Source organism: Raphanus sativus, chromosome 4, assembly GCF_000801105.2.
Source record: "Raphanus sativus cultivar WK10039 chromosome 4, ASM80110v3, whole genome shotgun sequence".
In the NCBI taxonomy this organism is placed as follows: domain Eukaryota; kingdom Viridiplantae; phylum Streptophyta; class Magnoliopsida; order Brassicales; family Brassicaceae; genus Raphanus; species Raphanus sativus.
In genome coordinates this window covers 49,912,790-49,940,767 of record NC_079514.1, presented here as the reverse complement: position 1 = coordinate 49,940,767, position 27,978 = coordinate 49,912,790, and the positions used below count along the sequence as shown (strand labels likewise).

General features: G+C 27.3%; 2 protein-coding genes and 1 long non-coding RNA gene across 3 annotated transcripts; 2 read left to right on the top strand and 1 right to left on the bottom strand.

Moving 5' to 3' along the window:
• The first annotated feature begins 145 nt into the window (after window positions 1-145).
• LOC108830124 (WRKY transcription factor 55-like) lies at window positions 146-4,828 on the top strand. Its single transcript, XM_018603726.2, has 3 exons — window positions 146-603; window positions 3,717-3,848; window positions 4,176-4,828. Exons 1-3 carry the CDS (start codon window positions 248-250, stop codon window positions 4,480-4,482), a joined length of 795 nt encoding a protein of 264 aa, XP_018459228.1. The 5' UTR covers window positions 146-247; the 3' UTR covers window positions 4,483-4,828.
• A 4,437-nt stretch (window positions 4,829-9,265) lies between these two features.
• LOC130510813 (uncharacterized) lies at window positions 9,266-10,769 on the top strand. Its single transcript, XR_008944576.1, has 2 exons — window positions 9,266-10,335; window positions 10,577-10,769. It is a non-coding gene; the product is annotated as an uncharacterized LOC130510813 (long non-coding RNA).
• A 7,213-nt stretch (window positions 10,770-17,982) lies between these two features.
• On the bottom strand, window positions 17,983-19,509 carry LOC108838749 (probable WRKY transcription factor 70). Its single transcript, XM_018611629.2, has 3 exons — window positions 19,002-19,509; window positions 18,636-18,737; window positions 17,983-18,460 (listed from the first exon to the last, which is right to left on the bottom strand). The coding sequence occupies exons 1-3, from the start codon at window positions 19,331-19,333 to the stop codon at window positions 18,088-18,090; spliced, it is 807 nt and encodes a 268-aa protein (XP_018467131.1). The 5' UTR covers window positions 19,334-19,509; the 3' UTR covers window positions 17,983-18,087.
• Between the last annotated feature and the right edge of the window lie 8,469 nt (window positions 19,510-27,978).

Here is a 27,978-nt window from a genome sequence, read left to right as displayed (position 1 = left end):
TCGCATTCAAAAATATTTTATAATCTTTGATTTTTTCAACGAAGATTGTGGAATCAACATATAATCTAACTTTTGCTGTGTATATGTGTCCCCAGTGTCTATATATGTGGATGTCCCATAAACATCTCAGAGGCCACAAGGAAAAGCAAAAACCTAATTTAGGTAAAAAAGAAATAAGTATTACACATACATATATGTCAATAAGTATATAAAAGGGTCGAACTACAAAAAAAAATATAATCGAACGATGGAGGAGATAATGTCAATGATCTTCAACGGAATCAATCTGGTTAAGGAGCTCGAGTTCAGTTTATCAGCACAAGAGTCGCCAGAATCTCTCTCTACTTCTCTCGGTTCAGTCTCCACTCTGTTCGGAGACGCCAACGAGCGATTAAAAATCCTTCTTGCGAGGAGGAACTCTTTGGTACTGAATCAGCCTGAACCAAAACCAGTTTCAATGTCCGATTTGGACCAGATTATGATGCAGCAGATTGAACATGGTCTGATGCAGGACTACAGTTTAAGGGAAGGAGTGATGCAAGGCGTGAAGAATATAGATTCAGGTCCTGGTTGCTCATTTTCGACTCCAAGGCCTCGAAGAAGGTACGTAAAAGATTAAGCATCAAATCTTTTACGTTGTAATGGAAGAAACACATATAACATTCTAAGACTTCTACTTGGTACGCAACAGAGTAGAAATGAGCATATAAAATTCATACTAGTTTCTTTGTTGTTGATTGTATATATCTAGTTCTTAACCGCTTAAGAGCATCTTCAGAAACAATTTCACAACTTTTAATATGAAGTTTTGTAAGCTCCAAATGCAATTTCAAAACTTCAAATTTGGAACTCCTTACTTTTAAGTCTTTATACAGTTATATGTTTTCAAATTATTTTACTAACTTTAACAGTTATCATTTTAGTCCTTTAATTTCTTTTATCTTAAGAAAAATACAAATATATTAATTACAGTAAGTGAAATATTAAACACAACAATACAATCACAAAATTACATTTAATATAAATTATAAAGAGAAAATAAAAAATATAAAATTATATGAAAACAAAATTATTATATCAACTAAATTACAATATTTAACAACTTTAAGCTCGTAATATGCATATAAAAATAAAAGAACTCAGTTATTATTTCGAAATGGATGTAATATGCTATTAAAATGTATTATCTTACCAATTAATAATGTGTTAGTAAAAAAATTATGATTTTTGTTAACTTTTGTTAATAAGAATGATTGAGTTGTAAAATAAGTTGAGTTCGAAGATTGTTTTTTGGAGAGCAACACCCTTAAACTTCAAGTTGTTTTTGAAAATGCTCTAAGTACTAAACACGTAGAATAAGTCTTTGTTTTGTGGGGTGTAAATGTTAAAATGAATAAGTGTACGTAGTATATCTCTAACTAGTAAACTAATAAGGAATTGGTAGACTTAGAATAAATGAAACTAGGATAAAATATGCGACTTACGCATGATGAATTTATATGAAAATTATTTAAGAAATATTGTATAAAAAATAAAATTTATATTCTTGATTGAATTAATATTTTTGGCCCTTAAACAATTTTTTTTAATTTTTTTGTTAATTACATAATTTGTTTACTGATGACATGATTCCATTTTTAAAATATTTTAAGTCAAAAAATCACTTATCGCATAAAAACCTAGGGTTTAGGCCAAAGAATCTCAGACCTACTATTTGGTTATAATGAAACTATGTCACCTCGATTTTATATCATGATTTAGAAATTTAAAAGTTAATTATAATTATAAGAAGTTTACATTTACGTGTTAATCCTATATATCTTCAATATTTTTCTATTTTTATGTCGTTTTTTTTTAGTTTTGGCTATTGCTCAATATAAATTTTGATTTTGGAGTTTATTCTCATTTTGTTCTTTTTGGCATGGAATCTAGAAATATTTAATATTTAAAATTATTAAAAAGATACATACGTTAAGATCTGCATCTTGTGCAGAACAAAATTTTTATATTATTACTTATTTTATGTTTTCTGCATATTATGAAATTATAAAATAATAATTATATATTAAATAACTAAGAAATCAGTTAGTATTATGTAATAAATTGGCGTGCGCATATAAACTAAACATTCACTCTTGTTTGTTCACAATCATTTTAGGGTAAATTAGTATATCAAAATAATCAATTTTATATATGTATATGATGTATAATTAAATAAAAATGATATTAACATAGATATATAATATACTTTTAATATGTATATTTATTAAATGAGGTTTCACTCATATGATTTCATGATTATTTGTATATTTGTGTAACAAAATTTTACTTCAACGTTTTTTGTAATATGGGATGTTTAGTAGTTTCAATATTTTATAATCACTTAAAACAATGAAGATTTTAAAATTAAATCTTACCTTTTCAATATATGTTCAATGCAAATATCAAAATATTAGTATATATATATATTAGTATATATATATATATATATTCACATGGTTTTATTCATATGATATATATATATATATTAATATAAACATCTATTAAAATAAAATATTTATTCATATATTTTTATTATCATTGTATCTTATTACATTAAAAATTATACCTTGATAACAATAGTTTATGTGAGTCTTTTATAGTTTTAGTAATTTATACTGGTTTTGAAAAATTCAAAATACAACATATACAAAAATCTAATTTTTATTATATTGTGTAATTATTTATTAATAAAGAATAAACAAAAATGATAAAAAATATACAGATTGTTAGCAAATATTTATTATTTTAAAAATTTTAATTGTCATATATATATATATATTAATCGCATTAGGTACTTTCACAAGTTTTATTTAAAGAAAGAATAGATAATAAATTTAAATGTGATAAATGAATGATCTATAATAGACATACTATATAATATAATATTCCCTATCAATTTAATTTTGAACTAACTTAATTGATTCTTAAACCGCCACGTAAGCAAAATTAACAGTTCAATTACGTGACAATTCAGCAGAGCATTTTTTAATTAGTACAAACTATAGATTATAATTTTTAAATGTTTCTCCTTTAATATATAGGAGATGATACAAATGAAATACATTAAAAATGGAATAAAATTCATTCTGTTTATTCATAACAAATTTGTTATGGAATCTTTCCTCTTTACATTTTATCTATTTTCTTTTATAGAATTGATGGAATGAATATTTCATTTCATTTATGTCAATAGTAACTTTTTGAAATTAATAAAAGAGTTTTTTTTTTCGTTCATCCCTAGAATTTAAGATTTATTCGAAGATTTTGGATTTATGATTAAGGGTTTAGTGTTTTTAAGATTTAGCGTTTAATGTTTATGATTTATTGTTTAAGATTTATCTAAAAATTTATGGTTTAGTGTTTAAAGTTAGTGATTTAGTATATTGTTGAAATTGTTAAAAATATTTAAAAATAATTTTCTTTTTAGCAATAACTACTACTTTTATTACTTTTTATGTTAAAATTGGCGAAGACTTATTATTTTGTTTCATTTTTTAAAAGATATGAAATATGAAATAACAAAATATTATAATAAAATACCATTGATTAGGTTCAACCCCTAAAACTCATATTACGCTAATAGTTTTCATCTTTTCCCTAGATAGTGTTTTCGATATGAATTACGGACATGTGAATATTGACATATATGTTATGCAATGTGGATGTATATATAGGCAGAAGGATGTAGAAGAAGAAAAGGTGTTTGTGGCGGCGGCAAGGATGGGGAACATGGACACTCCACCGGACGACAATCACACTTGGCGTAAATATGGCCAGAAGGAAATTCTCGGTTTTAAGTTTCCTCGGTAAATTTTCTCAAAAGAGTTTAAGTTTCCTCGGTAAATATATCCACTAATTACAAAATGATTCGTTATTTACGTAATACACTAATACTGTAGTACATTCGTTTATTTATCTTTTAAAAATGGTTTTGTTAGTATACTTTTGAATCCATTTAATCAAATATGGAGGGAACTTGAACATGGGAACTTTTGGTTACTGGTTAGTTAACTAAAGAAAAAAAATCACATTTTCTTAGGACGTGGGCTTACACTTCGTTTAGTTGCTTAGTTTTATTCTCTTTTTAATTTTTTTAAAATAAATCAGTTTAACCAATATAGAACAAAATTTAGGGCGTACTATAGGTGCACCCACGAGAAACTATACAAGTGTCCGGCGAAGAAGCAAGTGCAACGGCTCGACGAAGATCCTTACACGTTCTGCGTCACTTACCGAAGTTCACACACGTGTCACTTCTTCACCACTTCCCCTATCTCATCAACAGCCGCCACCGCAACAACAGACGGTCATTACGGTTCCACCGTAGTTAACATGGCCGAAGCTTTGTTCGGCAACGTGGACTCGGTTGTTCCTTTCGACGAATCCTACTTTGACTACCGTAGCCTCTTTAACGGAAGCGGCAGCGATTGGGATACGTGATACAAACACAAGGTTTTACGAGTTAGGCATGCGCATTGTGTTAAAATAATTAATTTTAATTTTTAGATGGTTCAAAGTTCTTTTTTTTCCTAGTATCTATCGAGTTAGGGTTATCATTGTGTAAATTAGCTACCGAGTAATATGTTATTTGCATACGATAACAAAACCCGGTCAACAACATATAACAAGTATCAAAATGATTAATTGTAGTGGCAACAATATAAACAAAATATTTGATTGTTGTTGCTGGTTACTTCCATTGGTGACTGGCAAACGATCTCTGGTCTTTAATAAGATTAGCTAGTGACTCTTCAAATGTGAATTTTTCTAAAGAACAAAGTGATGTCTTCAAAGTTAGAAAAGCTTCTTCTTTTTCTTCTCTCTATTATTTCTTTTTTTTTCAGCACTCAACCGTTCTTCTAAATCGAGAAGTTTAAGTTTTTGACTTCAACTTCGGTACTCTCTGCCTCAAAACTGACGAACAACTCTGTCTCTACACTGGGTTTCAAGGAACGCTGCTATCAATCCCTCTCTAGGCTAACCCATCAACCATCTGGGCTTTTAAAGTCTTAGTTCCAATGATATGTGTCTCTTTAAAAATATTCATTGGCCTTAACTGGGCCAAGATTAACTAGCTTATTTTAGGTTTGTAAATTTTTATTTCCTTTCTGCAATTTAATATGAAAACCTTCTTACAAAGAGAAATCAAAAGTTTGACTATTACAGTTTTTAGGATCAAAAATATTAACAGTACTAACAAAATGTGATTCATAGTTGAAGATTGAATAGTATTTTCTCTGTTTCATAATAAGTGTCGTTCTAACATTTTTTTCTTGTTACACAAAAAGTATCATCTTACAATTCTAATACAAATTATACTTACCTTCAGCTAAAATTAATTGTAAAATGCATTGATTTTATAAATAATTTTATTTATCTCAAACTATTGGTCAGAGATGTGTAATTAATAACAAATTGCATATATTTTCGTCACTTTCTTAATCTGTATGAAAATGTCAAAGTGACGATTATTCAAAAACAAAAAGAGTATTAAGTTTCAACATGAGTTCTATGGCTGAAAGTAACAATCTATACTATTAAAATATAATATTCTTTTTTAAGTATCTTTATGTTTTGAAAATATTTACAGATCTTTGCCACTGTTTTATTTAAACCTCTGTTTTTTTATTAATTAAAGTTTGCCACGAAATCCTTTTTTCCAACAAAATATATATATTTCCTTATTATCTCTTCCTTTTAATTCCAATAACAATATTACGGTAATTATTTGAAACTACCAAATGAATATTCATTAATGTTGCCACTTATGGTGGTAATTATGGCTAGGTGCGTTCGGTTTTCGGTTCGGTTAATTTGGATTTCAGATTTTTTCGGTTTTGGAATTCAGGTAACCAAATAGAAACCACCCAAAAATCGGTTCGGTTTCGGTTCAGATCGGATACTTACGCCTATTAACCACCCAAAAATTACCGGGTCCGGTTTGGTTTTGGTTACTTTTGTACTCAATCTACCCAAAAGTAACCAATCTATCGGAATTACCCAAATAAAAAGGTATCTGAATTACCCAAATAAAAAGTATCTGAATTACCCAAAAATACTTGAAAACTTAATTAAAAATACGTTAAAGTTTATAAAATATTTTTTAATTTTAAAATTATACCTAATGAAATCTGAATATTTTAGTATTTAATTCAAATGTAACTAAATATTTTTTTGGATTTATAGCATAATTTAAATATTTATTTATTCAACATCTAAGTATAAGTAATATTTTTAAATATGTATTATATTTCAGGTACCCAAAAATACCCATTCGGTTATCAATTCGGTTTCGGTTCGGTACGGATACCCGCAATATTTTAAGATAGGGAACCGTTCGGCTATTATGTTTTTTATTTCGGTTTCGGATCGGATAATTTTGCTTCAGTACGGTACGGTTTTCCGGTTCTGGTTAATTTTGCCCATGCCTAACTATGGCAATATCGTGTTTATCAATTACATTAATATATTTTCAACTTTTTATTTATTATTTTCATTTGACTATGTAATAAAAGTAATTATTGCTAATATTATACAAAAATAGTTTTAAGCAAATATGAAAGTACTTAATGTTATATAGTAATTTGCTATTATATAATGGGTCATAAAATCATGAACCCAACATAACATACATACAACTTTGCATTCAAAATCTTTAAAGAAGACAACATTTTTATTAATAACTTATCTTTCATGTAAATATCGTGCAGTAGGACTTTCATTTTATATTATAAAACAAACATGTGAAATAATATATATATATATAAAATATCACATCATAAACTTAAATTTTAAATATAGTTCTTATAATAGTTCACCAAATACAAAATTAAAAGTTATAGAACTTTCGTTTTATTTATATAATAAATATGTAATAAAATATATATAACTTAATTTTTATAAGAAATTTAAAAAATATTTTTAAAAATAATTATAAACAGATAAAAAAATTTAAAAATACTTTTGTTAGAAATATAACAAATAAATAAATATTGAGATAAACTCTACAACTAGGTAACTCATTAAGAATATTCCTTCATAATATTATAGATTTAAAAATATTTCTTCTTTTTATCAACTATCCTTTTCATTATGACGAGATTTGAACCCAAATAAATATGGAAATATTCTTAATCTTATCGGAACAAAATCGGTGATGTTAAGTATATAATTTTAAAATAAATATTGCTCGGATTATGAAGATATTTCAAAATGGTAACAAAATTTAATTGTTTTTTCATATTGATTTAAATGAATATTGTCTTTTAGTTTGAAACAAAAAATAAATATAAACAAAACATTGTTTGGTTTATACATTCCAAATCAATATTTCGCATATCATATCTAACTATAATTACATGTATTCAGCACTGCTTTATTTATACATTTTTTGAAAACTAAATTCTCATTTTACCATATGTTTTGGGATATACTTTATATATATACTCTATATATATTTCCTTTACTCTATATATATATATATATGAGTCATATTTTGTTTTCTACTATGATAAAAATTAAACAGTAAATTAAGTTTAATATATATACATGTCTAATTTTTTATTTGCTATATAATGTACATGTCACAAATCCATTGGTTATATATGCGGGAAAATGTTAACTTTCATGTAATGTGTTCATTTACTATAGGTCAAAATATATTTAGCAAGTACAAATGGGTTGACAGATAGATTTTTCATGTCTATTATGCACTAACAAGCTGATTAATAGTATTACTAACAGAAAAACAATTATGCGTTTCAAAATGCCGGTCAAAATCTAGTTCTACATTAAAACTTGAATTTAAGTTTTCTATGAGTGTATATATGACTTTACTTTCAACATATATATTATATGAATTTGAGTTGTTGACCGTTTTTGTTAACAAATTTTACTTGATAATTAATACAAGTCAAATCGATTAATAATAAAATTAGATGAAAAACTAAAGTATATCTGAAAAATAAATATTTAACTGGTTTTATATGCCTTTTATGTACAAAGATATTATCAAAACAGAAGAATATTGACAGTTTTTAACTGATAAAATGTATATATTTACTATGAAGAATAAATATGTTTGATTTCCCACTATAAATTTCATACTAAATATATATGTAGTTAAAAATTGATTAACTACAACTTTCAGGTTTCAAATCGAGTTTCTACCTTGATCCAAATGTGAAAAATCAAGAAAAAAGACAGAACAAACTTTTCATAGTAAAATTAATTATAGTTTTGTCTACTAATGGATGTTGTTGTTTCCTTAGTAGTACCAATGTTACTCCCTATTTAATGCATCAACAAAAATAGTTGCTTGTTATGATCATAAGTTCATAAGTATATATGTAGATAATCATGGATCTTTATGTGATGATATTTAATTGCTAAAGAGAACCAGGAAACAAAAGAAATGCATATATAGATTCAACTGTATTTACATACCATCATGATTAGAGATGCAATTGTACGACTAAGAGGAATAAAAATGAGGAGTTATTTTGGGTTTAAGATTAGTATTTGATGAATGTAGCTATAACATTATTTTTTTCTTTTTCAAAATGAGATTTTTAATTTTAGTAATATTAAGGGAAAAAAGTAATGCCATACTAATAGTGTATTAAGATATTTTCTCTATATAGTGTTTTTTATAAATGTAAAATGGTAAAATATTTCAAAATGTTTATTCTTTACATAACAAGAGAGTATCTTAACCAACTTACAAAAATTTTAGTGATCTTAAAAAAAAATTAGTTTTCTAAAAAAAATTTAGAAAATGACTAATTCATCCAGTTGTACATACATTGTGGTTACTTAAGGTGTTGAAGTTATCATAAACAAACTTTCAGAGTACTTATTTCTTTAGATGCTAAATTGGGTGAAAACATGTTGACGACTTGATGAATATATATACTCGCTAATTGATGAGAGCAAGAAAACTGATAGCACATTACAAGAAAACATATCACATTTTGGCCATATTTCTAACCAACAAAAATGGCCAAAAATAATTATGGACATATTCTAACAATTTTGGGATGAATTCGAAGAATGGTTAGAAATTAGTTAGAATATTTTAACCAAACCATATAATCAAAAAATGGTCAGAAAATATATTATATTTTGACCACATTTCTGACCACCAAAACTGGTCAAAAATTGTTATGACCAATTTTTAATTATTTTGTGATGAGTAAGAAAAATAGTCAGAAAATGGTTAGAACTTTTCAACCAAAACATATAGTCAAAAAATAATAAACCACACATCCTCTTTCTATAAAAATCTGTGTCCTCTCTCTAGAAAAAGTAGATTTCAGTGGCTCTCACAGCACCGGCGTCGAATTTCTTAGTTCTATTGTTGGGTGTTCTTGATGCTCTCTGAAGAGGTGGTAAAGATCCGACTTGGTTGATGGGTGTCAAGGGCTCAGCCTAGAGGAGTGTGGTTGCGCGTGAAGTTTGTTTTCAGAATCCAGTGGCTAAAGGCGGTTCTTTTCTAGATGATGAAGACGTGTGCTGGTTGTTTCTAGCCGGCTTCAGAGTTTACTTCTCGTTTGATTTCTAGATCTACTTGTTCTGTCGCTGGCCTTGTGCCTAAGGAGTATGTGTCCTCTGCTTTTTCTGGTTGTGTGTTTATAACCTCTATGGAGTCTCAGATTCTTCCTCACCTTCGTAGTCGTTCTTTGTTGAGATTTCCTTGCTTGTCTGTTGAGATTGATCTCGACTAATCTGTCACGGAGTTCAGAGATTGGCTTAGTTTGTCTTTGTTCTAGCAACGGTGTAGTATGAGAGTAGTGGCGTGTGGAGAGCAGTCGAAGGTTTGTCGAGAAGAAGTGTTGGTTTCAGGTAATCATTTCATCTCCCAGTTTCAGAAGAGTCCTCCTATTTCCCTGTGAGTAAGTGTGGTTTCTTGTTTGGCATTGGTCTCTGGTTTTCCTCGGTAGCTTCTTCGTGGTGAAGCATTAGAATGAGGTTGAGGCTTTAAGTGTACAGTTAAAGGTGTGGTTGAGTAGTGATTTCTCCCGGGTTTTGGTTCTTTATGGTTTTCGCATGAGTTTGTCTTAGAGGGTGTTTGTGGTCATCGTGAACGGGTGGTTCGATTGAAGGTTCCTGCTTTTCATCGTATCATACTCTCTTGCTTTGTGTCTTGCAAGACTTCCGGCTATTTAATGAATACAATTGATGTTTCAGTTTATCATTCGTTGTATGTTCTTTAGACTCTTGTCTCCCTTTTTTGGGCTTGGTTTCCGGCGAAGTTCATGTATTCCACCAGCATTAGTATTCCACCCTTGTAAGGTACAAGGTTATCAATGAAAACTCAGTTGGAAAAAAGAAAAAATAGTCGAAAAATGAACAGAAATTTTGACCAAATTCTTACCATTTTCTGACGATATTTAGTTTAACCTAGATCTCAAATTTTATTTTTTTCATTCTCATTTATTCACCTTTCTCCTCAAGCGGCACTATCAAATATATTATATATTTTTTTTTTTTCACTGCTACTCCATCATCAATACATCTTTTTCCTTCCTTGCAGGTCAGATTTAGAACCTTCAGGATTGCTGCTGTCATCGTCAGTCTTGCTTCTGCCATTATTCATCTATTCTTTGCAAAGTTAGATCCATGTTTTGTGTTTAAAGGACTGATATTTTATGGAAAAGAATTCATAACTTGTAATGGAATATAGATCCGAACTTGATCAGTATACCAAAATCTGGATTTTCAAGTTTTCTTTCTTGTATCCTTAGTCTAGTGGTTCATTTCGCTGGATTAAGACTTCCTTCGCTTAGCCCGGGTTCGAGTCCTTTTTTTTATTTTTAAAAAAAAGTTTTCTTTCTTACCTCACAAAAATTGATTTAGCTTTTTAATTGGAGTAGCTAGCTCGAGCAAGAATACTCTTAAGTGTAACTTTTTAATCTTTTTAATTAATTTATTATCTTTTGTCTAAGCATAACTAAGGATGGATATGTTAAGTCTCGAGGCCATGAAGAAAACCAGACTAAGAAGAGCCAAGGAAATAAGTAATGGCGGACAAGACGAATGCTCTATATTTTGTTTTTTGTATAGTTTTTAAAGTATGTTTTCTTCTGCTGCTAAAATGTTTTTTTTTTTGTTTCAAATAACATTTATTCATGTTTATTCAAAATTTCAATAAATTTTACTGTTTTCATATAACTATTTATTGAATTAATAATCTGATACATTATTAAATAATAACAAAAATCAACACAAAAGTGATAAAAAAACTCATCAGAAAATGGATAATTATTTTTTTGACAATTTTCTGACATTTATTTTTGATAACATTTCTGACCAACTGATACGGTCAAACATTTTATGACTATTTTCTGACCATAATCAATTTTTGACACAACTTTTTGGACGATTTTATGTGATCAAAAATTGGTCAAAATAGAGTGTCTCTGACCATTTTTCAACGAAATTTAAGGTTAGAAATTAAAACTATTTCTGGTAGTGGTAGTTTACATATTGTATTTTTGTATCTGATAAAGGTTTAGGCAATAATTATCACTGTATTTGTTTAGCTATTGTATCTGATAGAAGTTTAGGAGATCACTGGATTTTGTTTAGATTTTGTTTAGATTTTGTATATATTTTTTTTATTTAACCAATACTGGTTTATTCCCGAATTAGCTATTCATTTTCTTTATTTTTTTATTTGTACTACAATTACACTTACAATATAACCATGACTGTAGTTAAACATATTTGTATATATATTATATATATATATATATATATATATATATATATGTATATATATATTTCTCTTGTTTCATGAATCCTTTTAGCAATCAAACATCCCAGCTTAAGCAGTAAAGCTCTATGCTTAACATAACACATATATGTTAGTAATGTTCCATTAATATTAATAATAATATTATTATTATTTGAATATATTCATTCTGAAAAAATCTACTCCCTCTGTCCCACTTTATGTGATGTTTTAGGTTATTGCACATAGATTAAGAAAACACATATTTTTATGTAGTATATCTTGATAACGTAAAAATACATTAAATAAAACTAGTTTAACTAATAATAAAAAAGTACAGTATTTTATAATTGGTCATAAAATTCAAATCATATTAAATTCTACCTAGATTAGTGAGAACATCACTTAAAATGTAACAAAATAAAAAATCCTAAAACATCACTTAAAGTGGGACGGAGGAAATACTTATGAAAGATTATTGCACTCTCGTTAATGGTATAATAGTAATTTAGTTAATGGTTGGTCTTGCATATAATTCTAATGAACCAAGATTCTATATTGATTATGCGCTTCTACAGAATAAAACAGAACGTGCAGGGCCCACACTCTCGAATTGATATACGGGTGTTTGATGTGAGTATCTATTCTATTAATTCTTCAACATGTCCAATTGATATGAAGTTGTGTCCAATAATTATTTTTCTATGTTACATACTTAAACATATATTTTTCTAACTGCATCCTAATATATGTTTTATAACCACCCTTTAAATGAAATCCATAATTATCCCTATCAACTTCTAATATACGTTTTATAACCACCTTTTAAATGGAATCCATAATTATCGCTATATAACTTCTAATATACGTTTTATAACCACCTTTTAAATGGAATCAATAAAACAAAAAATATACTAGCCTTTCTAAAGAAAAAAGTTATATAATTTGTTATATCTTTTAATAAAACACCTACTTAAGTTTAGAAATAAAATGTGGGAAATTAAAAATTCTGACGTATATGAAACTACAAAAAATATCACATCTTGCAAACTTTATGAATAACAATTAAAAATAATTTCCCAAACGTATATGACACAAATACATGCTTATGAAAATTGATTTATTTAATATACTTACAAAATTATATATTCTATTAAATGCATATCATACGAAAATATGATTATACAAACACACAAACATATTATATGAGATGAAAAAATTAAAAACGAAACATATACCCGCCCTTTTGAGGGCGGGTCAATCTCTAGTTACATCTTATTTTCTTTTTTTGTTACCAAATACGGTTATACTGAAATTTATTGTTCGTAATAAAATTAAAAATGTATCTGAGTCGCTCAGTTTTAATTCTACTACACATTCATATGGGATCCTCACAACCTTTATCACCGACATATGTTTACTTATATATAATATACACTAATTAGTCCAATGAATTAATATCTGCATATACAGACTACTAATACTTCAAATTTAAATTTGTGTTTTATTTACTCAACCCATCACAGTTAAAAATATCAAATAATTTTTATACTTTAAATTTTTAAATAATAACTTATCTATACTATTAAAAGAGAAAAAATGTTAAGAAATCTACTTACATAAGATTATTGCACCTTTTCATTAGACTTACCATTTTTTAGTCTTACCATATATTTTGTAACGTTACGTTAACTACATTATACCATATATATTATACCCGGTTTTTACTCTAACTATAAAACAATTACATTACACCGTATATTTACAAACTATTAAAACATTATATCAAAACTTATATCAATCCTAATGGCCACCAATGACGTCTAAACATGTCCCATTAATCAAAAGATTATAACGTGGCTGATATATCCCAATATACAAAAATTATATCATTTTACTGACCTACAAACTACGAAACATTACATTCTATCTAAAGCTGGGAATTTGAGTGTTTACCAACGGGTCCCGCCGCGTTTGACCCGCTGCCGGATGCGGATCAGTCGGTTTGAAAAATTGAACATGCGTATCCGGGTGTGGATTGAGTCGGTTTTAAGCGGTGCGGGTATCGGTCGAACGAATTTGAATTGCGAGTACTCGTTAATCTGTAATTTTTTTTCAAAAAAATAAATAAATTTTTTGTAAAATATATGAAATATTGGAAAACTATATAATTTTATTATAAATATCTATTTTTAATTATAAATATATAATTTTAATTATTTTATTACAAAAATATAATTAAAATAATTATTTTATTAAAATTTATATAACATGCGGGTCCCATAGGTTACCCACAAATCTAGACGGGATGGGTGCGGGTTTTTAAATCTTTTTTAGCGGGTCATTCGGGTCAAAAATTTTGAGTCAAAAAAATATCTGACCCACGGGTTGGCGAAGCGGGTTGACCCGCGAACCTAGCTCCATCTCCATCTTGCCATTGATCAGACTTCTGTTTTTTAATATGCTTTGGTTTTATGTGTCTTTATAATATATTTTAATAATGAATCATATGTCTCAAACTTAATTTTATTTTGGATATATAATATATTTTTTTAGAAACAATGATATGTTTTTATTAGTATAGATTCTTAACTAATAACATATAAGAAAAAATTATATACTTGGTTTTTTATTTGTATAGCTTGATAGTTAATATACATATAAATAAATTTGCCAATAATATTTTCAATAACAATAGCTTTACCTCATTTTATAACTTTTATATGATAATTTGGGGTTTTCAGTTTAAATCGGGTGTTCAGATTAAAATATTTAATCATTCAAATAATTTTAAATTTAGGTACTCATTTGATTTTCGGTTCGGTGTAAAAACATTTTGTGTGAGAGATATATGATATTTTCAGTTACTTATGAATCGTAATGTTCAGTTCTATTTTACTTTTCGTTTTTTTAATTTTCGTATGATTCATGTCGCGATTTCAGATAAATGTGTCAAACCTATACACAAACTTATAAAAATATTTAATTAAAAATAAATTATTTAATTTTGAAAACAAACCCGCGCTTCCCAAACGCGGGTCAAAATCTAGTTTTTTTATTTGTACTACAATTACACTTACAATATAACCATGACTGTAGTTAAACATATATATATATATATATGCATTTCTCTTGTTTCATGAATCCTTTTAGCAATCAAACATCCCAGCTTAAGCAGTAAAGCTCTATGCTTAACATAACACATCTATGTTAGTAAAGTTCCATTAATATTAATAATAATATTATTATTATTTGAATATATCCATGATTGTTTACATATATATATATAATCTCATATATGTATTTATCATAATCCCCTATATACTAAAGGAGAAATATTAAAAAGTTATAATCTGCAGTTTGTACTAATTAAAAAAATGTCAGGCTTAGTTGTCACATAAGTGAAATGCTAATTTTGCTTATGTGGCAGCTCGAGAATCAATTGAGAATTTTGTTAGTCCAAAATTAAATTACTAGAGAATGTTATATTATATAATATGTCCACACTACAAAAAAACAATTGAATTGCATCAGTTAAATTGTATCACAAAAATAAGTGATATAATTTTAAATTACTTATTTGTAAATGATGTTAATATTAGTTAATTTTACATCAGTTCAGTAAAATGATGTAATATTTATTAGTTTATATCATTTAGATAAAAATGATTTTATTCTATAAATTTATATCAGTTAAGCAATTGATGCCTTTATTATTTTGGTTAACATCACTTATGAAGATGATACAAAATTTACATCAATAAAAAACTGATGCTAATAAAAATTATATAGCCATATTTTTGTTTAACATCAGTTTAATAAAAGTGATGTTATGTTATCTGAATTTATCAGGTAGAAAGATTATATAATATTTACTTAATTTAAATCAATACAAATTAGCTGAAATTTCAAAGAATCCAATATTAGGAAAAGAAGTTACGATTTTTTTATTTAGTTTTTGTTTTGTTTCTTTAACTTAGTGGATCTTATTTATAACCGTTTTGCTAAAAAGAAGTTTTTTCTTTTATAATCTCAACAAATCTTTTTTTCTTCTTCTTCTTTTTCAAACTCTCGTTCATCTCCCAGTGTAACAATTTATAAGTGTTCTTCTTGTTTTTCATATCTCTATATTTCTTATAAGTCAAAAACTAAATGACCACTTAAGACAAAAAGTTCTTTCTCAATTTCACAGCCTCATGTCTTCTATATATGCAAAAGCAAATGATGACACCTTACAATTCTGAAACTATGTGATTTTCACATTCGACTCCGCACTGTCTACTACCCCCACGATTCCATTGTACTAATACATGTATTTCTTCTTTCTCCATTTACAATTTTAAATCTTTTTTTATTTAGTAGTGATTCTTACCAGATCATCTGATATTCTCTTTTTGTTTTTGTTTCAGGAGCAGTTATCAATTTAAGAACACCATCAACAGAAGAACATACATTGAAGGAGAAGAAAAATATTGACTGAAGAATTCTCATGTGGAAAATTTAACTTTTTATCGTTTTCTTTTGCTGAATTCATCCTATTCATGTTTTTGGAGGCTTGCTATATATTTTTTTTCCATATTGTATCTTCTTTAAAATGAAGAAAAAGAAAAAAAATAATGAAAAATCTTTTTATTTATTTATTCATTGACATAAATGTATAGATCGATATTAATTTAAAATTAATTAAAAAAATAATATTAATATTTTAATTAATAACTGTAAACGATATAATTATTAAAATTACTTTTAAAAATAAAAAATTTACTTCAGTTATCATTAAATGATATAAACCTTTAAATCAATTATTTGAATTGATGTTAATATTATCATCAGTTTAAAGAACTGATTTAACTGTTAAAATCATTTTTTACAACTGATATATCTTGACATCACTTATAATAATTGATGAAAATATTTGGTATTTTTACATCAGTTATTAGAAAAATGATGTATATTATTTGCATCACCACATTTAGAGTCATTTATTTAACCGATGTAAATTTCTTTTATATCACTTATAAGTAATGCAAAAATTGAAATTAAATGATGTTAAACCACTCTTTTTTTGTAGTGCCATTATAGACCATTCATATATCAAATTGAATTTTTTATCTATTTTTCCTTAAATAAATGATTAAAATATATATATGGCAACCAATGATTAGATAATATTTGCTAAAAATGTATACATTCTATCATTTTAATTCTTTATTATTAAAATAAATTACACAATTACATTAAACATATAATAAAATTTTAGATTTTTTGTATATGTTGTATTTTGAATTTTTCAAAACGAGTATGAATTACTAAAACTGTTAAAAGTCTCACATAGACTTTTGTGATCAAGGTTTAAATTTTTTATGTAATAAGATACAATGATTATAAAACCATAAGAATAAATAATTTATTTTAATAGGTTTATATATATATATCTCATATCGTTTAAGTTAAACTATACATCATATGAAAATTCATACTTATATTTTGATATTTGCATTGAACATTTATTGAAAATTTAATACTTTAATTTTGAAATCTTCATTTTTCTAAATGATTACAAATTATTGAAACCACTAAATATCTCATATTAAAAACAATTCTTTGGTGTAAAATTTTGTTACACAAATATGCAAATAATCATAAATCATATGATTGAAAACCTCATTTAATAAATATCCTTATTAAAAGTATACTATATATCTACGTTAATATCATTTAAATTTAATTATACATCATATACATAGATAAGATTGATTTTTTTTTTATATATAAAACCGAGCTGACTTAGTTTTATTGTAACCAAATAGTAGGTCTAAGATTTTCAGTCTAAATGTTAGGTTCTTATGCGATAAGTTATTTTTGGACCTAAAATATTTTTTTTAAAAAATTGGATCAGTTTATCAATAAACAGATTATGTAATTAACAAAAGCTAAAAAATTGCTTAAGGGCCAAAATATTAATTTGATCAAGAATATAAATTTTATTTTTCATACAATATTTCTAAAATAATTTCCATATAAATTGTCTTATCCTATCCTAGTGTTCAAATACTTCTATTGATGCATGCACTAATTAGAGAGTAACATTGGTAGAGTGGTACCCCATAAATTCTCGTATACTCGGTTATTTTGAATAACACGAAGAATGATAATGGTGTTCAGAGAAAATTGGAAGAAGGATAAATTAATTTAAGAAGTGAGAATATAAGAAAAGAGCTATATAATGAAAATATAAATGTTCCATTCTGTAGACAATAATAACGTAAAATTAAGCTAGATTCGAACGTGGTTCTAAGTAAGAGAGCTGCTCATTGTGGTTGAACAGATAATTGCTGCCAACTCCAAAGATCCGTGGTATCCAAACCATTAATAGATGCACTATTTTCACCACAACCATAAATAGCCTCATGATGATGATGATTATGTTCCTCTTCAAACACCAACATTTCTTGCCACACCAATTGCAAGTCACTTTCCGTGGACGAACCATTATGATGGTTGTTTTCCTCTTCATTCACCGAGGTCGTCAAACTAGGACACTTGGGTGTTACTTCGTCCGAGTTGCACGTGTGGTTTCCGATGTATGTGATGCTGAACATCTTGGATTCGAGCTCTAGCTTCTGCACTTGCTTTGTCGCCTTACACCCTTGAGTGTATTTGTGTGTGCACCTAAAGTAACTTCTGCAAAATATTAATGAGAAAATTTTTTTAGATCAAATGTCTATCACAAATAATAATCCAGACAATTGTAGAAATAAATGTCTCCATGTGTTATAATTCTCGTGGACATGTCACATATAGATATTATACATACACATGTATATTCATATATAAGGGTAAAATCTCTAAAAACAACCTTGGGAATTTGGCATTAAGAATCTCCTTTTTTCCATATTTCCTCCAAGAAAATGCGTCTTCAAGTAGAGTTGACTCTACAGTCCACGTGTCAGCTCTCTTCCTGTTCACAACGTAGTAAAATATAAATAAAAATATTTGGCGTTTTATGTAATAATTGTATGATCAAAATAAACAAAATAGAATCACAAAGGGTTATATAAGAATCTATCACTATGGTAAAAAAAAAAAGAAAAAAAAAGGAGACGTGCGCTGAAAACTTTGGGTTTTACTAATACCACGCCGTGTTATAGTTAGCTAGGATTCTAGTTCTTGCGTTTGTGAATTTTAAAGTAACAAAAAGTAAGCGAGAGACGTTATAACTTACTTTCTCTTGTAGCATCCTCTTTTATTCTTGACGGGTCCCAATCTTTTCCGACTATCAACGGAGTCCTCAAGCTTGCCGTCGTTGTTGCAGGAAGCATTTTGAGAGCCTTCAACGGCGGTGAAGAGAGAGGAGGGGATGTGTTCGATGGAATCAAGAGCAGAGATTGAGTCACTAAAAGACCCCGAGATTTTAGCCACGAGATCCTCCGCTGGACCAAGACCTGACCCGTGTTGAGAGAGGAGTTGCTGAAGCTTAGTGGCCAACTCATGGCCTTGAACGAGTTGATCTATAACTTCAAGCATTATTGCTTTGTTATTACTAGCAATATCCATTTTTGGTGGATATGAGGGAGTTTTGGTGGGTTTTATTTTTTCCTCTCTTGGTGTCGGTTGTATGACTGAAGGGAAGATAAGTGTGTTTAAATATAATGGAGAGGGATACTTGTAATTGTGCAATATTATTCTTTGATAGTTTTTAGAGAGAGGAAAATGTGAGGAAATGTGAAGGATGAGAGAGATGGGCAAAGACAGAGAGTGTGGGATAAGCTTATCCACTCTTTTAATTTGCTTAGAGGAGCATCGTGACGTCTGCTCGAGTGACGTCCGGGCGATGACATCACTCATTCCTTGATGAGAATGGGATAAAGAGTCATTCAATCATTTCTATGAGGGCATCTCTAACCCTACTCCATTTTCTACTCTAAACAATATTTTGAAGTAAAATCTTCTCCAACCCATTCCATTTTCAACTCTAAAATGGAGTAATCTTACATATTACTCCATTTTGGAGTTGAACTTTTTTTTATTTATGAAATGGTCTTTTAAAATTTTAATGTTTTTATTTCTTACTTAAATAATATTTTAAAATGATACTATAACATTAAAAATAAGATATTTCATTATTTAATAATTTGACATAAAATGCATAACATAATTAAACAACATAAATAATATAAAATAAAAATAACATAAAATAAAATAAGTTATTTAAATGTCCGATTTCAAAATTTTCTTACTCGATTTAGGAATATCAAAGATAAAGAAACTCATTTTTTCCATTACAAAATGCATTAATCGGTCATTTGTCGGAGAAAAATTCTAATGCTTATTATTGAACCAACTTATATATTATGTTTTATTCTATTTTTATGATTTCTTGTACCTTTTAATAATAAATTTTAATTTAAATAAATTATATTTAAATCATTTTTGCAAACATAAAATAGTTGGGGTTAATTGGTAAATTTTAATAAGTATAAGATATTATTAACAATTATTAACTATTTTTGGAGTAAAACATGGAGTAATACATTGGAGTAAAACCTTACCCCATTTTGGAGTTGCACCATTTTGGAGTAAAATTTGGAGTAATACGTTGGAGATGCTCTAAGCCTTGTATCGAAATTTGTATTAATCAAGGATTTCCTATCATTTCTAAATGATCCAACTCTTATATGATATAGTAATTGACTACATTACTTGAGTGTATATGTATTGTATAGTACCTTCCTTTTTTCTGTCACATTTCGAATAGTATTTTTATTTGTAACAATTACTCTATTTGCTATTACTAATTGTATAGGGATGAACGTTCGGATACCTATTTGGGTTCACTTCGGTTCTATTCAGGTTTTGGAGGTTTCGGATTTTTTGGGTAAAAAATTCCAGCCATATTCGGATATTTATAAATTTTAGTTATGATTCGGTTTGGATTTTTCTGGGTTCGGTTTGAGTTCAAATAACTCGTTTAAATTATTTTAAAATTTTATATATAATTTAAATTTTTCAAAATCTAAAAATAGAAATAATATATAACATGTAAATTTGAGTAATATATGCCAAATGATCCAACTCTTATATGATCCAACACTTATATGATATATATATATATATACTAGGTGTTTTGCCTGCACTTGCGGGCTTAATAGTTTCTAAAAATTATAAACAAATATACTATAAATTCAAAAACCTTAAAATAAAATTATTCTCATGCTTTTGAAATATCTAATAATTAATTAAATATTAATTTTTATATTCAATATTTTTTATTTTAATAAAATATCTTTTTGTTACGTAAAATAAACTAAAAATATTCATATTATACCTAAATTATATTTATTTATAAAATAAATGATGTAAAGTAATTTTATATAATATAATATAGAATCTTTTAGATAATGATGAATACCAAACTAATGAAATTTATTTTTAATTTTAATTATTTATTAAGAATAATAAAGATTTTCAACGCTCTAAACTTAAACTTGAGAGCGAACAAAATATTTTGCAAATTATAGTATAAATAATTTTGAATCTTCTGCCAACTTTTTTTCAAAAGTGATAACAATAAGTGATTTTGATTGTCCTAAAAAAATTATCTTAAAAGATAAATGATTATTTTATCTTATGTGATATATATATATATATATATATTGAGTCGGTTTAATATTACTAAATTATAGTGTATTATTTTGGCTATGATATTGTCTTTAGGATATTTTAACTATTTTCAAGATAATAATAAATTATCAGTTAAATCACTAAAATTATTTATTAATTAATATTAATAATTAAGCAAAAATATGACTAAACCTATAATTATAGAGAGCATGACAAATAAGCAAATTCAGTTCTCAAATAATAGTACAGATAAATAAATTGTTCTATATCTTACTTTATAATTTTTATAACAGAAATAATGATTTTAAGATAACAACACAATATATAAGAATTATCTTATTTTTTAAAAAATAATCTGATTAATATAAATTTGTTTTTTTATTATATATACAAATTCATTAAGGGTACTCTTGATATTAACAACTCTAACTTTTAACGTGAGAGATTCGTTGCGAAAAATTACTCCGCAAATAATAGTATAACGAGGTGTTTTGCCCGCATGTGCGAATTAATCTTACAAATATTAATTACTTTATCTATACTATTCTTTGTGAAATGATTTTCGCAATCGAGCTTTCATGTTAAAAGTTAGAGTGGTCAAAATCATTTATAATTGAAAAAATAAAATTTAAGATAACAACACAATATATAATAATTATATTATTTAAAAAATCTAATATTTTTAATAAAACATAGTTTTAATTATATATAGTATTCATTAAAGGTAATATTGAATTTAGCCACTTAAATATTATAAATTGTTTTAGATCTTATTTTTAAATTTTATAATTGAAAATATATTAAGATAACAACACAATACATAAGAATTATCTTATTTTTTTAAAAATATTATTATATTTTTTTTATGACTATATAATTAATTACATATAAAATTAATTAAGGATATCTTATTCTATAATTTTCAACCTTGTTTTATATCTTATTTTAACTAAATAGTTTTTAATTATATAAAAAATTCATTAAAGGCAATATTGAATTTAGCCACTTAATTATTATATGTTATTATAAATTGTTTTATATATTATTTTTAAATTTTATAATTTGAACTATTTAAGATACAACATAATACATAAGAATTATCTTTTTTTTAAAATAATATTATTAATAAAAATTTGTTTTGATTATATAATTAATTACATATAAAATTCATTAAGGGTATCATCGACTTTGATCATTCTAACTTTTAACGTTGTTTTATATCTTATTTTTAACTTTTATAATTGAAAAAATATTTTAAGACAATACAACACAATACATAAGAATTTTTTTAAAACTTAATATTATTGATAACTTTTTATTCTATAATTGATTACATAATATATATAGAAATTATATTTTTATTTTAAAATATATTTTTAGTTTTTTGATAATTCTTACTATTATTAATTTTAATTAATTTCCTAATCAAATAAATTAAATTTTGCTTTTAATTTTGAGCTAATTTATATTTTTTTCATTAAATATAATATCAATATTAACCGTTCTAATTTTTATTGTGGGAGTAACGTTGCGAAAAAATCACTTAGATAATAGTAAGGATAATATAATAAATTATATAGCACCTTCCTTTTTTGTCGTATCTTGAATAGTACTTCTATGTATAACAACTACTCATTGCTATTTGCTCTTACTCAATCGTATACGAGATAATTTTATCTAACTAGTTCAGATAGATATATGGACAAAAGTTTACGATCAATTATTCCTATATGAAAATTGTTCTCTTTTTTTTTGGCATCGATATGAAAATTGTTGTGATATGACATAACTGAATTTTGGACTTTTCATATTTTTAAAAGCGTTTGTTTGTCGGCACAGTTTATCTAGATTTATTAGACTGATTAAGTAAAATAAAAAAATCTGCTGATTTCATGAAAAGGCATACTATTTTATTTAGCATGGTTTTTAATACATTTTGTCGTACTATCGTGTAGACTACAAAAACATGAATACAAATTTAAAAAAACCCAAACTTTTCCAAAAAATTACAAGGGAATGCCACTCATTTTCTTAACCATAAATAGTTTTAATAAATGAAATTAGAAAATAGATAATAAATATTGTTTCTTTAAAAAAATTATATGTGCTACATTAAATTACTTAATATTTAGCAAACATAAAAGATTGAAAATTTTCATTTCCTAAACAAATATAAATCATAAAAGCAAAAATTTGTGACAAAATTATGTCGTAGGATATGTTTTCGAAGATATTATTTTTTTAGTAAATAGTACTTACTTTAATTTTGGGGTGATTTTTTCTGATTTTTATAGCTTGAGTTGGCTTGAAATATATGTTTTCCAAAATATTAATTTGATAAGAATTAAAAATGTTAAATGTTTATCAAAATATTTAGAAGTGTGTCTTTAATATTTTAATTCAATCAAAAACAGATGTGTCATTGTTAACAACTTTTAAATTTATTTTTAATCCCTTTATTTTCAAATCATATGAAATTTGGAGATGAAAGAAAATGGAGACATGACAAATATGAACAAATATTTAGAAACAAAATTATGATACATCTTTCTTCGGTAATTTTGGTATTTATGGTATTTTATCTAAAATCTTTTTTCTTAAATGAGTAATTTAAATATATAAACATGACAAAATAATTTTGGAAGTAAATTTAAAAATCATAGTCTCAGTAAGCGACAAAGACATAGATATCCTAAAATGAAAAACTTTTACGTGTCATTGATCAATAAACATCAAAATTTTATTTTTGAAGTTAACAAGAAGAAAAAAAAAAAAAAAAATAGATTATACAACTAAGATTTAATATCTATGCCAAAAAAATAACATTCGCACGGGTGTGCGGATCAAACATTAGTGATATATTTATGGTTGTACCCCTTTAGTATAAATGAAATACTCTTCAGATGGCAAACAAAAAAAAAAGACTCTTTCACTATCTCAATGAATTATCATAGAGTTTCTCTTCGCTTAGAACATCGAAGATGCTAATGAAATTCCTATCATTAAAAGAAAAAATAAATGAATAAAATTGGAGAGAGAAAGCTAATTTTCTAAACCCATGATTTTTAAGAACCCATAGCAACTCTTAAATAACACATGTCAATCTAATAATGTTTCAATTGATTTCACAGAACCAAACCCTTAAAACAGAATTATTATTTTTTGTTTTAGAATTTTAGTGGTGTTTCAACCGTTAATAATGCTCTTAGTGATGTCTGGTTGCTCTAGTGGCCCCTCGCTGTCCTCTAACCACATTTTAACAAAGGATTGGTGATAGTTTTATTAAGTTGATTGGTAATTTATTTTAGGGGTGAGCAAAATATCCGTAAATTTTGTTCAATCCGTTATTCGTTTCGATTCGATCCAAAAATCTAGATATCCGTTACTTTATGAAATAAAGTAAATACGAAAATTTAATATCTGTCAAAGACAAAACAAATTACAAATACTTATATTTTTAAAAATAGATATCCGATCTGATTTATAATATATATATGCACATATATATAATTATATATAGTTTATATTTCTTTGTAAGTTTTTAGTATTTTTATTCACTAAATTAATTATTTGGTTATTAAATGTTTTAAAATATAGGTGACACTAATTTCTGGGAGGTTGACACCTCTGCTGGTGGGAGTTGGATATGGAAAAGCCTATGTAAGTTGAAAATTATTGTTCGGCCTTTCATTGTGTGTGAGGTTGCCTTAGGAATATCAGCAAGCTTTTGATATGATAACTGGCTGGGGATGGGTCCTTTGATTGATCTTCTCGGTCCAACGGCTCCAGCTATGTCGGGCTTGTCTATTGATGCTTCCGTTGCATAGGCTATAAGAGGAGCAGAGTGGTGGTTTCTCGCTTCCGAAGTCGAAACCAATCATTCTCTTTCTTAAACGTTGTCTGCCAAATCCTTCTGCCATAATAAACTCGAGTGAAGATGATCGGTATCTATGGAAGACAGCTTCGGGGTCTCCAAAGGATACTTTCTCTACATCAGAAACGTGGAAGACTCTTCAACCACAAAGTAACTCAGTGTTTTGGTGTAAGCAGGTCTGGTTCACTGGACATATTCCTAAGCACGCTTTCATCACTTGGATCACTGCCCGTGACAGACTTGTCACCAGGGATAGAATGATAGCTTGGGGTCTCCTGGTACCGCCAACCTGCATTCTCTGTAATGCGGGGGATGAAACCAGACAACATTTGTTCTTCGACTGCTCCTTTTCTTCTGCTGTGTAGTCTTTCTTTTGTAACAGGCTCCATCTCTTTCCGCCGACTCTCTTTGAGGATGCATTGAGATGGTTGCAAGACCCCACAAAGGACAAAAACATCTTGCTCATCATACGGCTCCTCTTTCAAGCTTCCATTTATCATATTTGGAAAGAACGCAACTCAAGGCTTCATCAAGGGCCAGCACGTCAATCTGATGCCATCATTGTGGAGATCAAGCAGCTCCTTCAGCTTCGGCTTGATCCTCTCTCCCGGAACCAGCAGCACCTCCCCAGGCTCACTCTCTTCTCGTCATGGTTTCAGGTGTTTTGAGAAGGTTGTCCTTTCCCTTCTTTCTAACTAGCAATCTTGTAATTTTTTGGGTTTGATTGCTACTCTAATTGGGCTCTGTCTAGGCCTCCCTCTATGGACGCCCTTATTCCTTTTTGTAATAGGCCGGCATTTTTTGGAATATATAATATGGAATTTTAAAAGAAAATTTTTTTTTTATTACTTTTTATCTGATCGACGGTTCGTACAGGATATCTGATTCCTTTTTGTAATAGGCCGGCATTTTTTGGAATATATAATATGAAATTTTAAAAGGAAAAAATATTTTTATTTCTTTTTATCTGATCGACGGTTCGTATAGGATATCCGATAAAAAAACCTATTTTTCGGATATCTGTCCACTGAATATCTAAAAGGTTACTAAACGAATCAAATCAAAAAATTAATACGGAACAGAACGAATCACATATATTTTTAAAATTCTGCTGGATATTTGTTTTGTGTCCATCTAAACTATTAAAACTAAAGTACATTTAGTAATTAACCTTAATTCTTCCTAAATAATTACAACTACATGCCACTGAATTTTAATAACTATTTATTGAAAATTATCATTAATAATTTATCTACCTAAATATTCTCTAACTAATAAAGGAAAGATTTTGAATATGATATGCGTGATTCACTTTTAAAAACCACCATTCTTGTGCCAAAAAAACCACCATTCTTTATAATTTTGTAAAACAGTGCTATCAATTTTAAGTATATAAAGAAATATTTCCAATTACCATTATTAAATATATTAAGGTTACAATCTCCCCAAATCTATCAGTTGAATACAATATTAATTTGTTAGCCCATCACTTATTTAACTGATTCAAAATATAACTCAAAACAACATTATATACTAATAATATAATATTAATCATATATTTAAATCATACAAGAATTTTTTTTAATATAACTTTAACTCAACATAAAATATTTATCTATGTTTTGAGAATCAAACCAGACATTGACTCGGTTAAATTTGGATCAGTGGTCAGACTGGTCCAACCATTCCAACCAGTTCAACCGGGTTTCAAATTTTAATCTAATTTGAAATTAAGTATTTATATATATATGCATCAATCAATACTATTAAAACAGGAACATGACCTATTGATATAGGTGTGATCCAAATATTTGAATAAAACTATTAAAATATTTTATAAAAGAAATATAATACAAAAAACAAAAAATATGATTAAAACATAAATATAAAAATTAAATTTTTTAAAAAATATTAAAACAAAAAATAAACCCGCCCTTTTAAGGGCGGGTCATAATCTAGTCCTTAATTATGATAACAAAATAGTAAAATAAGTTTATACTTCGCAGACGTTTTTCAATTTTAGGGTTATGCATGCACGATATTTCAAAGGACGATATTTCAGGAATGCCTCGCCTTTGGAACCTATACGTTCATACTCGTCGTCTCACGGCTGGGGAAGTATTGTTTCAGCTAGATCTCTGGTTAGCAAAGGACTTATCAAAAGGGTGGGATCAGGATCTTCCATTTCAGTATGGAATGATCCTTGGCTCCCATCCACCCGCCCGAGACCAGCAAATAAAAATAATCACAATCTTTTTCCGGATCTAATGGTTGATTCACTCATCAATGAGCATTCGAGGACATGGAATATTCAAGCTATACAGAGTCTGGTAGACCCTGAGGACGTAGAGATGATTTTAAGTATTCCACTCAGCAGAACTTTGGTAACAGATCGGGATGGATGGCATTTCACTAAGAATGGGAGATACACTGTTAAATCAGATTATCAGATTGAACGTGTGTATCCAGATAGGGAAAGAGTCTTACCTCAATTAGGCCCATCTATCACTCCATTAAAGGCTCACTGTTAGAAAATATGATGCCCGCCAAAAATGAGACACTTCTTATGGCAGATGTTATTGTTTACCGGTTATGAAGAACCTTTCAGCAAGAGGTATAAAAGGCGATAATAGATGTATTAGATGTGGAGATCAGGAAGAATCAATCAACCATGTATTCTTTGAATGTCCACCAGCAGTACAAG

What these genes read in the sequence shown, in the direction of transcription:
- LOC108838749 (XM_018611629.2), bottom strand. Translation starts at nt 19,333, where the DNA reads ATGGATATTGCTAGTAATAACAAAGCAATAATGCTTGAAGTTATAGAT. An exon ending in AGAGGATGCTACAAGAGAAA is followed by an intron (nt 18,738 to 19,001) that starts GTAAGTTATAAC and finishes CGTTGTGAACAG; the next exon opens with GAAGAGAGCTGACACGTGGA. An exon ending in CTTAATGCCAAATTCCCAAG is followed by an intron (nt 18,461 to 18,635) that starts GTTGTTTTTAGA and finishes AATATTTTGCAG; the next exon opens with AAGTTACTTTAGGTGCACAC.
- LOC108830124 (XM_018603726.2), top strand. Translation starts at nt 248, where the DNA reads ATGGAGGAGATAATGTCAATGATCTTCAACGGAATCAATCTGGTTAAG. An exon ending in ACTCCAAGGCCTCGAAGAAG is followed by an intron (nt 604 to 3,716) that starts GTACGTAAAAGA and finishes ATGTATATATAG; the next exon opens with GCAGAAGGATGTAGAAGAAG. An exon ending in CTCGGTTTTAAGTTTCCTCG is followed by an intron (nt 3,849 to 4,175) that starts GTAAATTTTCTC and finishes AACAAAATTTAG; the next exon opens with GGCGTACTATAGGTGCACCC.